A 14,811-nucleotide genomic window follows, 5' to 3' on the forward strand; every position below is an offset into this window, starting at 1 on the left:
CAGCCACATGCAGAAAAATGAAATTGGATCATTTCCTTACACCACACACAAAAATAGACTCAAAATGGATGAAGGATCTCAATGTGAGAAAGGAATCCATCAAAATCCTTGAGGAGAACACAGGCAGCAACCTCTTCGACCTCAGCCGCAGCAACATCTTCCTAGGAACATCGCCAAAAGCAAGGGAAGCAAGGGCAAAAATGAACTATTGGGATTTTATCAAGATCAAAAGCTTTTGCACAGCAAAGGAAACAGTTAACAAAACCAAAAGACAACTGACAGAATGGGAGAAGATATTTGCAAATGACATATCAGATAAAGGGCTAGTGTCCAAAATCTATAAAGAACTTAGCAAACTCAACACCCAAAGAACAAATAGTCCAATCAAGAAATGGGCAGAGGACATGAACAGACATTTCTGCAAAGAAGACATCCAGATGGCCAACAGACACATGAAAAAGTGCTCCACATCACTCGGCATCAGGGAAATACAAATCAAAAGCACAATGAGATATCACCTCACACCAGTCAGAATGGCTAAAATTAACAAGTCAGGAAATGACAGATGCTGGCAAGGATGCGGAGAAAGGGGAACCCTCCTACACTGTTGGTGGGAATGCAAGCTGGTGCAACCACTCTGGAAAACAGCATGGAGGTTCCTCAAAATGTTGAAAATAGAACTACCCTATGACCCAGCAATTGCACTGCTGGGTATTTACCCTAAAGATACAAACGTAGTGATCCAAAGGGGCACGTGCACCCGAATGTTTATAGCAGCAATGTCTACAATAGTCAAACTATGGAAAGAATCTAGATGTCCATCAACAGATGAATGGATAAAGAAGATGTGGTATATATACACAATGGAATACTATGCAGCCATCAAAAGAAATGAAATCTTGCTATTTGCGACGATGTGGATGGAACTAGAGGGTATCATGCTTAGTGAAATAAGTCAATCGGAGAAAGACAACTATCATATGATCTCCCTGATATGAGGGAGAGGAGATGCAACATGGGGGGTTAAGGGGGTAGGAGAAGAGCAAATGAAACAAGATGGAATTGGGAGGGAGACAAACCATAAGTGACTCTTAATCTCACAAAACAAACTGAGGGTTGATGGGGGGAGGGGGGTTGGGAGGGGGGGTGGGATTATGGACACTGGGGAGGGTATGTGCTATGGTGAATGCTGTGAAGTGTGTAAACCTGGTGATTCACAGACCTGTACCCCTGGGGATAAAAATATATGTTTATAAAAAATAAAATTAAAAAAAAAAAAAAAAAAGACACCTGGTGGCTCAGTCTATTGAGTGTCCAGCTCTTGATTTTGGCTCAGGTCACGATCGTGGGGTTGTGGGATCAAGCCCCACATCAGGCTGCCTGCTCAGCATGGAGTCGGCTTGAGATTTTCTCTCTTTCTCTCTCTCTCTCTCTGTCCCTCCCTTCCCCCCAACCCTGCTTTTTCTCTTTCTCTCTCTTAAAAAAAAAAAAAAAGATAGTTAAGTTCAAATAGGTCATTAGGGTGGGCTCTAATCCAATATGCCTGCTGTCCTCATAAGAAGAGAACAGAACACCATGTGAGGACACAGGAGAAGATAGCCATCTGCAAGCCAAGGAGAGAGGCCTCATGAGAAACCAACCCTGTCAACGCCTTGATTTTAGACTTTTAGCTTCCAGAATTGTGAGAAAATAAATTTTTGTTGGTTAAGCCACCCAGGCTGTGGTATTTTGTTATAGCAACCCTAACAAATACCTACTCCCCTTCTCCCAACACACACACACACACACACTGGGCTCAAGATGAGAGCTGTGGGCCTGGGTGGCTCAGTTGGTTGAGCACCGGCCTATGGTTCAGGTCATGATCTCGGGGTCCTGGGATCAAACCTTCCACAGGGCTCCTTGCTCAGCTGGGAGTCTGCTTCTCTCTTGGCTCCTCCCTTTCTTCCTGCCCCTCCCCCTCCCCCTGCTCATGCTCTCTCTCAAATAAATACAAAAATATCTTTTTAAAAAAAGATGAGAAGGGGCGCCTGGGTGGCTCAGTGGGTTAAAGCCTCTGCCTTCGGCTCAGGTCATGATCTCAGGGTCCTGGGATCGAGCCCCACATCGGGCTCTCTGCTCAGCAAGGAGCCTGCTTCCTCCTCTCTCTCTGTCTCTGCCTGCCTTTCTGCCTACTTGTGATCTCTGTCAAATAAATAAATAAAAATAAAATCTTAAAAAAATGAGAATTTTTTTTCTTTTTTTTTAAAGAATTTATTTCTTTATTTGTCAGAGAGAGAGAGTGCACAAGCAGGGTGAGCAGCAGGCAGAGCAGGCAGAAGGAGAAGCAGGTTCCCCGCTAAGCAAGGAGCCAGATGCAGGACTGGATCCCTGGACCCTAGGATCATGACCTGAGCCGAAGGCAGCTGCTCAACCAACTAAGCCATCCAGGTATCCCAAGAAATTCTTTAAGAAAGCAGGAAATGGAGGAGAGATATCAAGACAGGGTGTGTGTATGTGGGGAGTGGTGGTGGTGGTGGTAGAAGTCTTCCCCAAAAGCCACGTTCTAGGTATTCATAAGCAGCGGTTCTAGGTATTCATAAGCAGGGTTGGCTTAATGCCATTTTGGACTTCCCAAGAGAGACGCTAATCTCAAGGGTGAGGGTAGAGAAAGGCAGGCTGGAAAAGCCTTATCTTTTTCTCAGTTTTTCAGTCTTCCTGCTGAGTGGCTAACAATCTCCTTGCTGCTTTGTTCTTTCCTCCACCAGTAGTGGTCTCAGGAACTCTGATTTTCATATCCTTTCCTCCGGCTTTTTCCAACCAGACCCTGTGAGACACTTGTGAGGTCTACAAATTACATTTATCTCCAAGCCTGAGATGCCACATCCCCTCTCAGTCAGGCAGCTTGGGTGTTTGGAACCCTCGTGATGTTTCTGGTCTACAGTGGCCTGCGTGCAGAGGAGGGGCCTCTGTTTTGAGGTTTGTCCCCTTCAGTGAGTTTCAGGGCACCTGGGGGAGGCAGGAAGTGGTATCTCACAGCTCCTGTTTTGATCTTGTTTGGCTGATTCTTCTAGCCCTGGGAGCCAGGGGGCGCCCCCACCCTTTCTGCTTCCTGTATTACTCAGCTGGGCTTTGCAAAAGCAAAAAGCTTTGCCAAAAATAATTTTTCAAAGTGCCTCCTGCTATTAATGTTTTTCATAATGTCTCGTGTGAGAGCTGAGAGTCCAGGATTTGGCATCTCCAGTAGCCACAGGGCTTTGGGACAGATAAAAGAGATGGACAAAGACTTTCATTGTTCTGGGCTTTGGACTAACTGGTAAAAGGGCTGTGTTTCCCTGAGTGACCTGTTCACTATCAATCCACCGGTCCTGAAATCAGCTCCTTCTGCACCCCCATTTCCTGGTTCAGATCTCTGCATTTTCCTTGTGCCTAAACTCCTGGCTACGGCAGAATGTAATGAAACCCACGGAGTTTAATGTTTATCTTGCTGTAGTTTGAGAAGAAAGCAGACAAGCCCAAAGCAATATCCTTTTATTTTCCCCCTGTCTCCTACCCTTTTGGGGTAGCTCCTCTCTCTTTCCTTACTATGGTTTTAATCCAACATTTTGCCTCTCCCAACTGTTTCTGCATTTTAGACATACTCCAGATTACTTTTCCATTCGCGGTGCAATAGAAGACAGTTGAGGAGAGCCCCTTCAGTGGGGATGAAGGACCACCCAAGTCTGGGGCTTGGAAAAAAAAAAAAAATCTCTTATCCACAGCTCAACCTTCCCAGGCTCCCTGAGGCAGGGAAGAAAGCTGTAGCCAAGTTGTTGCAAATGGGGCATATAGTTTCCTGGTCTGAGCCTCAGTCCCCTTGCCACACATGCTCCTGCCCCATCAAGCCCAGTGGTACAGTATGTGGGAAGAAGCACTCTTTACAGGCCTACTGTGGATGTTTTCTGGGCAACCGCCCCCCCCGGGAGCCCAGGGCTCAGAGAGCACAGTACCCCTGGTTGGAAAGGGAGCAAGATGGAGGCCATACACACCTGGTGCTGGTCTGAGGTCTTCAGCTCCTGCTTCTGCTTGGCTTTCCCCAGCCTCTGATCTGTTCTCCAGAAACACCACCACCTCACCGCAGAAGCGCCAGCCCACAGCTCATCTCTGCTCTAGCAGGGGTTGCTTAGGGCTCCCAGCCAATCCCCCGCGGTGCTGTCATCTCAAGATCTCGTTTCCACTTTGCAGAACTTAAAACCCCAGTGTGCCCTGCTCATGTTTTGTATTGCCCAACACTGCCAGCTTGCTTTCTCTACTGCCCGAATTGTGTCTGCTCTGAAGGGTGGACCCAGCTCTGGAGTCTCAGCAGTGCCCCAGGCCCCATCACCTCCAGCAGCCCCAGAGTCAGCTTTGAGGTGGAGGCAATGCAGGGAGCTCATTCTTGGGGTTCTCTCAGAGTTTGTGGTGAGCTTCCATGCATGTGAAGTTAGAGAGTAAAATCACAGGGGCCAAATGGGAAAAATAAAGGCCTAAACTGGGCTGAATGTCAGTCCCTATTTTGGTCACATTCTTCCAATCAGTTTTCCCAATACCATAGTCCGGGCTTGTCCTTCAGCAGCAGTTGGGGCTTCCATGGCAGGGGTGGAGGGTTGGATTATTTTGTTTTGGGGGAAACAAGAGCTCTTAACTGACTATTTTTGTGAAAAACAGGAAGCTAGGGGGTTGGTGGGGAGGAGGAAGAATAGAAGGGTGCGTATAGGGAGGGCTGGGAGAAAACCACAACCAGAGCAACTTCCGCTCGCGTGCCCATTGTGGAGTGAAACTGCTCCAGAGGTGACCATGGAAATGTCTCCCATTCCCACTAAGCTTGCCACGACTCGAGCTCTGAGTGTGGCTTACCTGGGATGTTGCCCCAGCTTTGGCCACTTCCACACCTACCCAGAGCCATGGTCCCCATTGTTGTCAGAGATACTTCCAAAACACAGATCCAATCGTTTTTGCCTCACTTCCTTGACTTTTTAGCATGTATATTGCCCAAGTGAGCACAGCTCCCCAGCTATTGACTGAGCTCCTTGGGAGGATGGGCCAAATGTTGCTCAGTATCCGACTTTAAACCCACATATCGAGTCCTCCCGTTGCTCCCCTGCCGCTTGCCTGGAGCAGAGTTTCTCAGACTGGGGTTGGCATGTGTTCTCCTAGATCTGTGATTCATATGCCTTTCATTTAGAAAAGAGTCTCTGCATTATTTAAGTTTGAGATCCCCTGTCCAACAGAAAACTTCATAATTCTAGAGACCTGTCTGAAGCCCCTCCTGGTCTTACCTTTGGAACTCCTCTGCCTCCATCCCTTCATTTCAGCCACTTTGTTACACAGAGGCCTATAATCATTCTGATTCCTTTACCATAAACACCCTTTTCTTTCTGTTTTTTCTTCCCCATTATCATTTGTACTGCTGTAACCAGTAAATGACGCATCCTTCCAGACCTGGCTCAAATGGTCCCTTTCCTTTGGAGCCTACCCTGTTCCACTTCAGGCAGAGTAATTGTTTCCTTCTCTTTCCTCTGCATCCCATTTTAGAAACCACTGTTACAGCTTTATCATAAGCTGCATTCGGGTTATTTACTACACGTCTCTCTCTTCCTGGTTGATAGGTGAGCTCCTCAAGAGCAAGAACCCTACTTCTTTTTGTCCCTGTAGCATGGTGCTCAGCACACAGTTGAAACTACACAGTTGAAACTTATCAAATGCCTGCTGAATAGATGAGTGCGATGATCTCAAATTAGTTCAGCACCGGAAACCACCTGGCATGCACAGCTGTTTGTCCAGGCTCCTGCTCTGCCCATGACAACGACTTCCTTGACAATCAGGAGCCCTGAGCATAGACACTAAATCCCGGTACAATGACATGTGAGGAAGGAGGCCTGAACTGAGGAAGTCTCTTTTACATCACTGTCAACTTCTTGGTTTTGATCCACTCCCTCCCAGCCCATCTCTCTGTCTAAAGACAAGTCCTCTGAGCTGGAGGGTTAGGTGTTCATGGAGGCCTGTGAGGTTGTGCTTTCTCTTTGTCTGCCCTGCTCTTTGCTCCAGTGGCGTAGCTCCCGGAATAGCATAGTTTAGAGGGTTTCACTATGGGGTCTAAGGACCCCTGGGAGTCCCTGAGACCCTTTCACAGGTTTGGTGAGGTTCTTCCCTTTTCATCTACATATCTGTGTGAGTCTGGATTTTCCTTCATATACTTCAGCAAAACAGTGTATTACAACAGATGGAAATAGGAGAATCGAGCAGTCTTCTTTTCAGACTTTAAAAAGATTTGCCAAAGTGTAAAACAGTGCTACACCCCTCACTATTTTTTTGAAAAACATACTCATTTTTCATAAAAATATGTAAATTAGGTTCATGTGTAATGAGCTTATTGTTGTTATTTTAAAATTTATATACATTTTAAGATTCCTGTTTTCATTTCTCATATGGTAAATCCTAATAGGGTAAATATAAAAAATTCTTTGGGGTTTTTAGTAAACTTTTTTAAGAGTATAAAGCAGTCTTGAGATTAAAAAGTAGGAAACCCATCGCATTAGACCATAGCACGCCTCTAGGTCTTTGCTTGTGTTGTATCCCCAGCCTAGAATGTAGTTCCTGCTTCCATGTTAGTCTGGAAAACACTTAATGTAACTATAAATATTTCCCTGGTTCTCCTCTTCTCTGGAGTCATTCCTTCCTTCTTGTGTACTATTATATCCCAAAAACATTTCTCTTATTTCATTTCTCATATCTCTGCATTGTTTGGGCATCTGTTTCCCTGCCAAAACCACAGCTCTCTGAAAGCAGGGACCCTGACTAATTAATCTCACGATTTCCAGTGCTCAGTACGGAGAACATGATCTATGAATATTTGTTGAATGAATGGACTAAATTAAGGAGGTCTGAATTTTAGTTCCAGTTCTGCCTCTAGCTAGCAATGTGACTTTAGGCAAGTCACTTGACCTCTCTGACACACAGTTTCCTCATTGGTGAAAGAAGAAAACAGACTACATGATCTCTAAAATCGCTTCTCACTTTGACCTTGATGTCTAAGCTGATTAGTAGGTACATGGTTGCTCATAGTTAATATTAGAGTGAATCCCATACAAAAAAAGAAGTTAGCATTTACCATAATCAGTAATAGCAAATATATGGGCATCTTCCTTCTTTTCTCCCAACAAATTGAGCCATGGGAATTCTTGCCAGTTTTGGTTCTGGGTCTTTCCTGGGTGTGGAGTAGTGTGACCCCAGCTCATGACTGTGGATTTAGCTGAGCTCTCCCATATAGTTACTGTGACATGTCTGACCTCCAGGTCTTAGCGCCTCCCACCTCATCTCTTCAGTAGTGAGAAAACCTCTTCCCTTGCTGGGATCATATGGAAAAAGGAACAGAAACTCACGAGCTTTGTTCAAATAAAGATTTCATTCCCTTACCTTCCAAGAGTTGTCAGAGGCCCTTATCAGAGTGGAGAGTAGGTCTTGGAGAATCACCATTTTCTGTTTTAGAACCAGCTCCCTTTGTAAGGCCTCCTGAGGGGCAAAACACAAGAAGGGACATTAACCTGGAGGAGGAGGGAGCAGGTGGGGAAAGAGCTGAGGGGAGAGCTCACATGTTACTTACTTTGAGGTACTCAGAAAGTTGGATGATTTCCTAGAGAGAAAGAAAAGGGGTATTCTAGAAGATTCTATGTCCTCTGAAATCCTGGAACACAGGACCAGAGCCAGGACTGACTTGTGTCAAGTAAATGTTGTTCCTTGGCTCAGACAGAGTCCCTCCAGGTCCCCATGTCTGTGCTTGTCCAGGAAGAAGGTGCCCCTTCATCCTAGCTGTGTTTACCATGGAATTCCAGAATGTCAGATCTTGGAGGAGCTGAGATACCATCTGAGTCAACCCTTCAAAGTGAGGATTTTCTTACCTTATCCAGAACCGCAACTCCATAACTGAGAAGAGAAGAAATGAAAACAGAAATGACAACAGATCAGAGAAACAAGCACTTGGGGAGAGATGGGTAGATTCCTTCTCCAGTCTCTTCTGAGAGCCAACAGGGTGGGGCAGGTCTTCCTTTCTCTCAATTAAGGAGGACATGGAAGTTCACTGTGCTCCTTCTCCACATGGGGGAGCGGGTGGCGGTGGTGGTGAGTTTCAACAAAGCGTAGATGAGAGGAATGGTGGTGTATGAGGAAGCTGGGGGCAGGAACGGAGAAGGTACTCACTTGGTTTGCTGACTGGCATCATTCTTAATTGTTGGCTGGGCTGCTTCGGCCTTTGTCTGAGTGCCTGAGCGATAGAAGATAAGGCGATTCAGAAGCCATGGAGGAGGAAGTGGGAAGGGACAGGGGCTGTCCACTGTCAGCAAGCTGAGCCTGCTGTAGCAAGATTCTCTGCAGGCCCCATGAGTGAGGGAGGCTCTGCTCTTACCGCGATGGTGCTGGGGTGGTTTTTTGGTGGGAGAGTCCTTCAGTGAAAAGTCCCTGGCCTGGGAGAGGCGGTCAGGTAGATCCCTCCAGGTGCCTGAGGGAAGGTGACGCTGGGTTCGAAAGATCTCAGAGCTGGTGTCTGACACCTGGGAAGCAAGTGGGGGATGCTGAAAGCTTAGAGCCTCTTAGAGCATGATTCTTCAGCTAACTACAGAAAGATGAACCCGTGATCAATTTCCAGTCTAGAAAACCAAAACAACCCATTCAAACCTTGAAAACTACTAAGTTGTCCCTGCTCCTGACCTCTCTCATCCTAGCTGGTGGGAATTGTCCTTCCCAGGCCAGGCAAAGAGGGAGCAGGGCTTGACTCTCCTTACTTTCTTTGGAATCCCTGTCTACTTTGTTTGATTTCGGTCATTTATGCTGCCCACAGTGATGTGGAGAGAGAACTGGTCTGAGAGTGAGGGCGTCTGGGGTCAGACCCTGCCCTTTCTACGAGGTCTCAGTCTCCTGTCCATGTAATGAATCTACGTGACGTAGGCAGTCTCTGAGGTCCTTTCCATATTCAAGAGGAGGTTTCGTTCCTCTCAGGGATGGATGGAATACTGCTGAGGTTTTTGTGAAGAGCAGGGATGTGCAGGGAGGGGTATAGTAGCAGTTGTCACCATCTAGTCCACTCTTTTTAAATATCTTCTACATACACACTCAAAAATTCTATGGTTGTAACAACACCAAAAGGCTAAGGAATGCCTATAGTGGCCAGTCATGCAGACTGACTCCACCGCAGTAAAACTTCAGTAACTGATAGGCTTAGGTGAAATTCTTTAGTTACGTGTGTTTTGTTCTTTCTCTTCTTAAAAAAAAATTTTTTTTTAAACAAAAAGCAAGCAAAAAAAACCCAGAAACCTCCTTGCCGTAGAAACTACACAGTTGGTTTTATTTCACAATCAGGCTCAAGGATCGTTTTTCTGAACAGGACCTTCTGTTGTGGATGATAGATCCATTAGTTAAGAAATCCCGACTTAACTTCTAGTCTGGGTATGGAACTAGGCCAGGTACTTCCAGGGAATACGGCGGACCCGTCCCCGCTGTCAACAGGCACACAACATGGATAGAAGACACAGATGGCTGGCTGGCTTAGATCGCCTCAGCAGACCCTGATTTCTGCCAGCACTGCTCCTTCTTAGGCCAGAACGATGGGTTCTCGAAGTATTATTACACAATCTTAGAGGATTTATAACCTCATAAGGACCACAGAGAGCAGAAGTAGCCTGAGGAAGCCAGGGAAAGCTTACTGGACCAGATGAAGCTTTCGTTGAATGAATTTAGTACAAATGGAACGGTCCAAGTGGAAGGGAAAAGGTAGGTGGGTGCAACAGCCTCACAGAAGAGGAGAGGACAGGTGTGTGTGTGTGTGTGTGTGTGTGTGTGTGTGTGTGTGTGTTCCTGAGAGGGGGCATCAAGAAGATGGGCCTGTGTACCTGGCATACAGTAAGCACTCTGTAAATATGTGTTGAACGATATATGTATAGACCACCTAAATTCGAACAGATAACTAGGAGTTAGCAATGGCGTTGCTTACATTTTTTTTTCTTCTTTAAGGAAGAAAAAGAGGCAAGTACAAAACAAAAAAACAGCTGAACAAACAAATAAAAACCCAAACAACGAAAGTCCCTGAATGAGTCTAAGTGGCTCAGGGAGGTGACTCTATTACTGAGGAAGCAGGAACTTAATTTAAATTTGCTTTTCAGTGAGTCTGAGCCCACCCGCATGCCATAGTACCCCTGCCCCTGTCCAGAGCAGCGTGTCCCCTGACATGACCCACCTGCTGCTGGGGGAAAGAGATCCTGTGGGCCCCAGACAAGGGTTCTTTGAGGTTAGTTGGCTGGCCTGGCCTCCTGGAGGGACCTCGCTCCTTGGCCCTGGGGCTCTGGGCCTTGCCTTTCTCCTCTACCTCCAAGTTCCTCCTCCTGAAGAACTCCTGTTGTCGTGCTCTCTGGAGCTGCTCTCTTTGCTGGAGCCTCAGTGCCTTCCCCACCTGGCGGCAAGTGGTCACATTGGGGCGGCAGCGGCGGCTCTCACGGGTCTCCTGCCGGCGCTCACACTTGGCCTCGTAGCTCTCAGCCCACCGGGCCAAGCGAGGGGAAGGCCTGGGGTCCGGGCTGATCATGATGACCTCCTGAGCACCTGTTGTGCTTGGCTTCCAGTTCCTGGAATAGCTCCCTGGGTCTGCCAAATGCCAAGAGGGAGGAGAAGGGGAGGGGTCAGGAGATGGGCAGAAAAATGACTGTCTCCCTGGACCAGGGGCGGAAATAGCATAGCCTCCCCCTGCATGTGGGTTGAAAACGGACAAGGTGATGGTGTTGAACTGGGAGTCAGGACTCCTGGGTCCAGGCTGTACCGGGCACCTGTAACTTTTGCTTTCCTCTCGCCTATGTTTCCCCCTCTGCAAAGCAGAAAGATCTCTTTGGCTACCACTTCTTCCTTGACCTTCCTTGACCTCACCCTGCCTCTGAGTCAGGGGAATCTGAGAAATAATTGATGAAAATTGACATGGCAATTGATGAAATTTGGACGGCAGGTAGGGATGTGTTCATTTTCCAGAGACTTCTAGAGAACCAGGTAAACTGGCTTCCTGTTCTCCAATCTAGAAGGAAAGCCAGAATCTTTATGCTCTCTTGGCCCAAGCTGATGCTAAAATAGATGAGTGACTCTTCTCAAGATCTGGAGAGATAACCAGGCCCCCCAAATTGGGGCCTGTCCTGTGACCCACTGCTATCTTCTTAGCCCTTAATAACTAGCTTCTGAGTCCGGTTTTGGGTGTGGTTTAGGAGGGAAACCTCACACTAACTCCTCTAGTCATGGAGTCCTGACATTGGTCCGTTGGTACCCACTCCTGGCCCAGGACTGGGCTCTGACCTGGAGCACATCAACTCAAACCAGTATTGGCTGAGTACCTGCCTACTGCCCAGCGTTGACCAAAACATTTCAGAGCCTCCAGCTCAGTAACTCTCCAAGCTGAAGTTTCCATGTTTTAGAATCTCCTCCCTATTAGGGCTAAGTATGCTGCCAGGTCTGCTCTCCTTAGCCCAAACAGAGATCGTGCCATCAAAACCAGCAACCATGCAAATGATACCTCAATAAGGCTATTATAAACAGAAAGGAAACAAATGAAAACAGTCACCAAGTCCCCAGGGAACCAGGCTTGGTGTAGAAGCCATACCTGCTGCCTCTTCTTTCTTCTCTGTGCTCTTCTCTCTCTTTCCCACTCTTTGTCACCTACCTTCTGCACATTTGTTTCTTCTCCTAGAACCCTCTGGTAGCTTGGCTGAGTTGGGGCTGGAGCTGGCTGAGCCAGATTCTGAGCACAGGAAATTCTGTGCCCTGCCTCCACTGATTACTGGAGTCAAGCCCAGTGGATGATGAAGGAAGAGGGACTCCCCCTTCCAGCTTCTGCTTCTCTTCTCTGTCCCACAGTGTCATCACCCACCACCCGGGGAACCCAGCTCCTGGGTAAGGGAGAGAGGGCACTCAGCTTCACTGGTCAGCAGGCACTCTCCAGCTCTGGCCCCTTCAGTTTATTTATAAGCCAAACAGACTCAACAGGTAGCAGCCTCTCTGCCCTTTCATTGGAACTTTGCTACCCATCTGGCTCAGTCCAGAATTCTCTGCAGGATTCTTACTCTCTCTCTGATCAGACCACTCGTGCCCTGGGGCCATTCATGGGTGAGGCGGTCTCACTCCAGGAGAGGGTCTTATAAGGTCAACCCAGGCATTCTCCCAAATGCCTGACTCTGGAGGCTTGGAGGGGCATTGCTCTGGCCTTGGGCCGTGCAGGCCCCAGGCAGAATTGTGAAGTTGTCAGTGCTTTCCTCTCATCCCATTCCTGGGGAGCTCTCCCCTTTCTTTAGGCTTTTCTCCTCATTCCTACCCTGTAGGGTTCCCTGACTTCCCACCTGCCACTTCTGTTATTTAAAAACAGAACAGGATCCAAAAGGCCCATTGGTATTGAGTTGTGAATGACTGAATGATTGTGTACAGGTGAGCTCCACATCCAGAATCTACCTTGTAGTAGCTTAAGCCACAGCCCCTGGCTATTCTGCCTTAGATGGGGGCAGTTGAGAGCCCTGGCTCCTGGCTGTGTGGGTTCATATCCTGGCTCTCCTACTACCTCTGTGCTTTTGGACAAGCTATTAACCATCTCTTAGTCTTAGTTTTTTCATTTATAAAATAGGACCACAACCTCCCTTGTAAGCTTGTAAGAATTAAAGAAAAAAAAAATGCCCATCGAGCATCCGGCACATAACACACAATAAACGTTAGGTTTTTACAATACTGAAGTAGGATTATTATCACCCCGGTCTTGCTGATCTTGGCTCTTAAAGACTTGGTGCTATAAGACCGAGGCCTCCAGCTAGACTCCAGGATCAAGAATGCCTCATCCCTCTGTCCCCCACTCTCTTCTCTTGGAAGGGGTGCTGTTTACACATGGAAGGGATGTGGTCTCCGGTTGAAATCATACATACGGCTCTGGTTCATCTGGATGTGGGCCACAAGGAAAAGGGACTTCTTTGTGATCTGGGCACAGCTGCCATCTCAATTAGGCCCCGCAGAAAAGCAAAGAAGAGGTGGGGTGCAGAATCCATGTCCAGCCCATCTGCTTCCCACCATTAAAACGTGGGCCACTGGGTCCCCTCCCTATTTGGCTCCAGGGAATCCGAGGGCTTTGCAGGGGAGGCAAAGCCAGTAATTATGGAGAATCCGCCTACCTCCCTGCCTTGGGGAGGAAAGGGCTGCGGGGGAGGAGCCGGAGCCTGAGATGGGGTCTCTCCAGATTCTGCCAGGTTGCGGACACCAGTGCACCAGTCCACGGACACGTGGGGTGGCCTGAGGGGCAGACCCTGGGACCGGCTACCCAGGCAGAGTCTCGCAGTACAAATGGCTCCTTACAGAACGGAGCATTCGCAGACCCCCCCACCCCCCCCACCCCCCCCCCCCCCACCCCCACCCCCATAGGATTAGGTGCACACAGCTGAGTGGAATCCTGTCCAGCTTTCAAGGATGTCTTGACCGTTCTGATTTGCTTAAACACAAGAAGCCGTGTGGGATGGCTGAGTGACAGGGATGGGCTGCGGACGAAAAGGGAACTGGTCCCTGTGTAGTTCAAAGAAAGGTCACTGGGCCGCTGCCCAGGCTTTCTGGCATCTGGCAGCATGACAGGGCCCATGTGGAGCTTGGAGAGGAGGTGATACAGGCTCAGGGCGTCCTGCCACAAGGAGAGGTCAGGGTGCTGCCCTCACCTGACAGTGGTTTGTCGCCGCCTTTCCAAGCCTGCTCCTGCTTCTTGTCTGTGTGTGCAGTGAGGGCTTCCCACATAGGTCTGGCTGCCGGGGGCACAGCTCCCGGTGTGAGCTTAGGAGAGAGGGGCCTGCACAGAAGCCGCGGAAAGGCAGCGTGTTGTTTTGGGGACTCCTGCTTTGAAGACAACTGTAAAAGGTCGTTTAATTCATGCCCATCACTGGCAAGCTGGGACCCTAAGTCATTTGACTCACTCCTAATCCAATCTAACGGACGGAGCCGAGGAGCGTTCAAAGCTGTATCCCTGGGCCACGCCTGGTGCTTCCCGGAACCATCGCAGGACACTTTCCCACCCCCAACACTCTTAAACTCTCTTAAACCAACTCTTCTGCTTCTGTGTCTCCCCCTTCAGCCTAGGGAAGCTTGGGTGACAGATCATTTTCCCCGCCCCAGAGTCAGAGGTCCCCAACCTGGACACAAAAGCATCCTCCTTCTCAGTTACCTTGGGTCCCAGGCTCCAAACCAAACAACTCAGGAGAGCATTCCAGCTCCTGGGCAGATCGTGGCTCTGGTCTCAGATGGGGCAGGACAGCAGCTGAGTAAAGTGCAAGCTCTCAATCTGTGGCTCCGGGCCCCCTTAGCGTTTCCCTTGTTAGTACGGTCTTTCTTTTTGCACAGCAGCCTTTGCTGAAACAGGAAACAGACAAAGCCACAGTGCTTGCTCACCCCAGTTCCTCTATCTTGCTCTTGGGCACAATCTGAGTGGGCCCCTGAGCCCTTGAGGCCTCTGGGGCTGGGCACAGGAGCTCCTCCCATCTTTGGGCACCCCAGCCATCCTGTCTCTGGCTAGTGGATTGGTGTGAGCTCTCAGTTGGTTTCAAATCCAGATCCCATTCTAAAAAGTAGACAAGGACGGGACTCAGGGTCACATCCAAACCTTGCAGTTTCAATGAGGAGGAAAATACCTTTCTGACCTCGAAGAGATGTTCTCAGTATAGGTTTTCATGCATATCAGGTAGCTCTGTAAAGATTTTCTCTTTCCTCTGGATACCTCTTCCCAATCCTAAAGGGTTGGAAAGAGTTTCTGCTCTTCCAAAGTACCTGGTATCTTTTTCAGAA

At 48.3% G+C, this 14,811-nt stretch overlaps 1 protein-coding gene across 2 annotated transcripts in view; it reads right to left on the reverse strand.

Moving 5' to 3' along the window:
• Positions 1–14,437, reverse strand: part of LOC111162374 (TRAF3 interacting protein 3) — a 29,484-nt gene extending 15,047 nt beyond the window's left edge. For both annotated transcript variants that reach the window (XM_022526752.1, XM_022526751.1), the window contains exons 1-7: positions 14,195–14,437; positions 10,220–10,623; positions 8,396–8,540; positions 8,191–8,254; positions 7,893–7,917; positions 7,598–7,627; positions 7,411–7,506 (exon numbers count right to left, since the gene is read on the reverse strand). In XM_022526752.1, the coding sequence (XP_022382460.1) occupies positions 7,411–7,506; positions 7,598–7,627; positions 7,893–7,917; positions 8,191–8,254; positions 8,396–8,540; positions 10,220–10,564 (705 nt within the window). In that variant the 5' untranslated portion in view covers positions 10,565–10,623; positions 14,195–14,437. The remainder of the gene's footprint in view (positions 1–7,410; positions 7,507–7,597; positions 7,628–7,892; positions 7,918–8,190; positions 8,255–8,395; positions 8,541–10,219; positions 10,624–14,194) is intronic.
• Positions 14,438–14,811: the final 374 nt, after the last annotated feature.

This window comes from Enhydra lutris, unplaced genomic scaffold (genome assembly GCF_002288905.1).
Source record: "Enhydra lutris kenyoni isolate GAN:26980312 unplaced genomic scaffold, ASM228890v2 scaffoldscaffold91, whole genome shotgun sequence".
Taxonomy (NCBI): domain Eukaryota; kingdom Metazoa; phylum Chordata; class Mammalia; order Carnivora; family Mustelidae; genus Enhydra; species Enhydra lutris.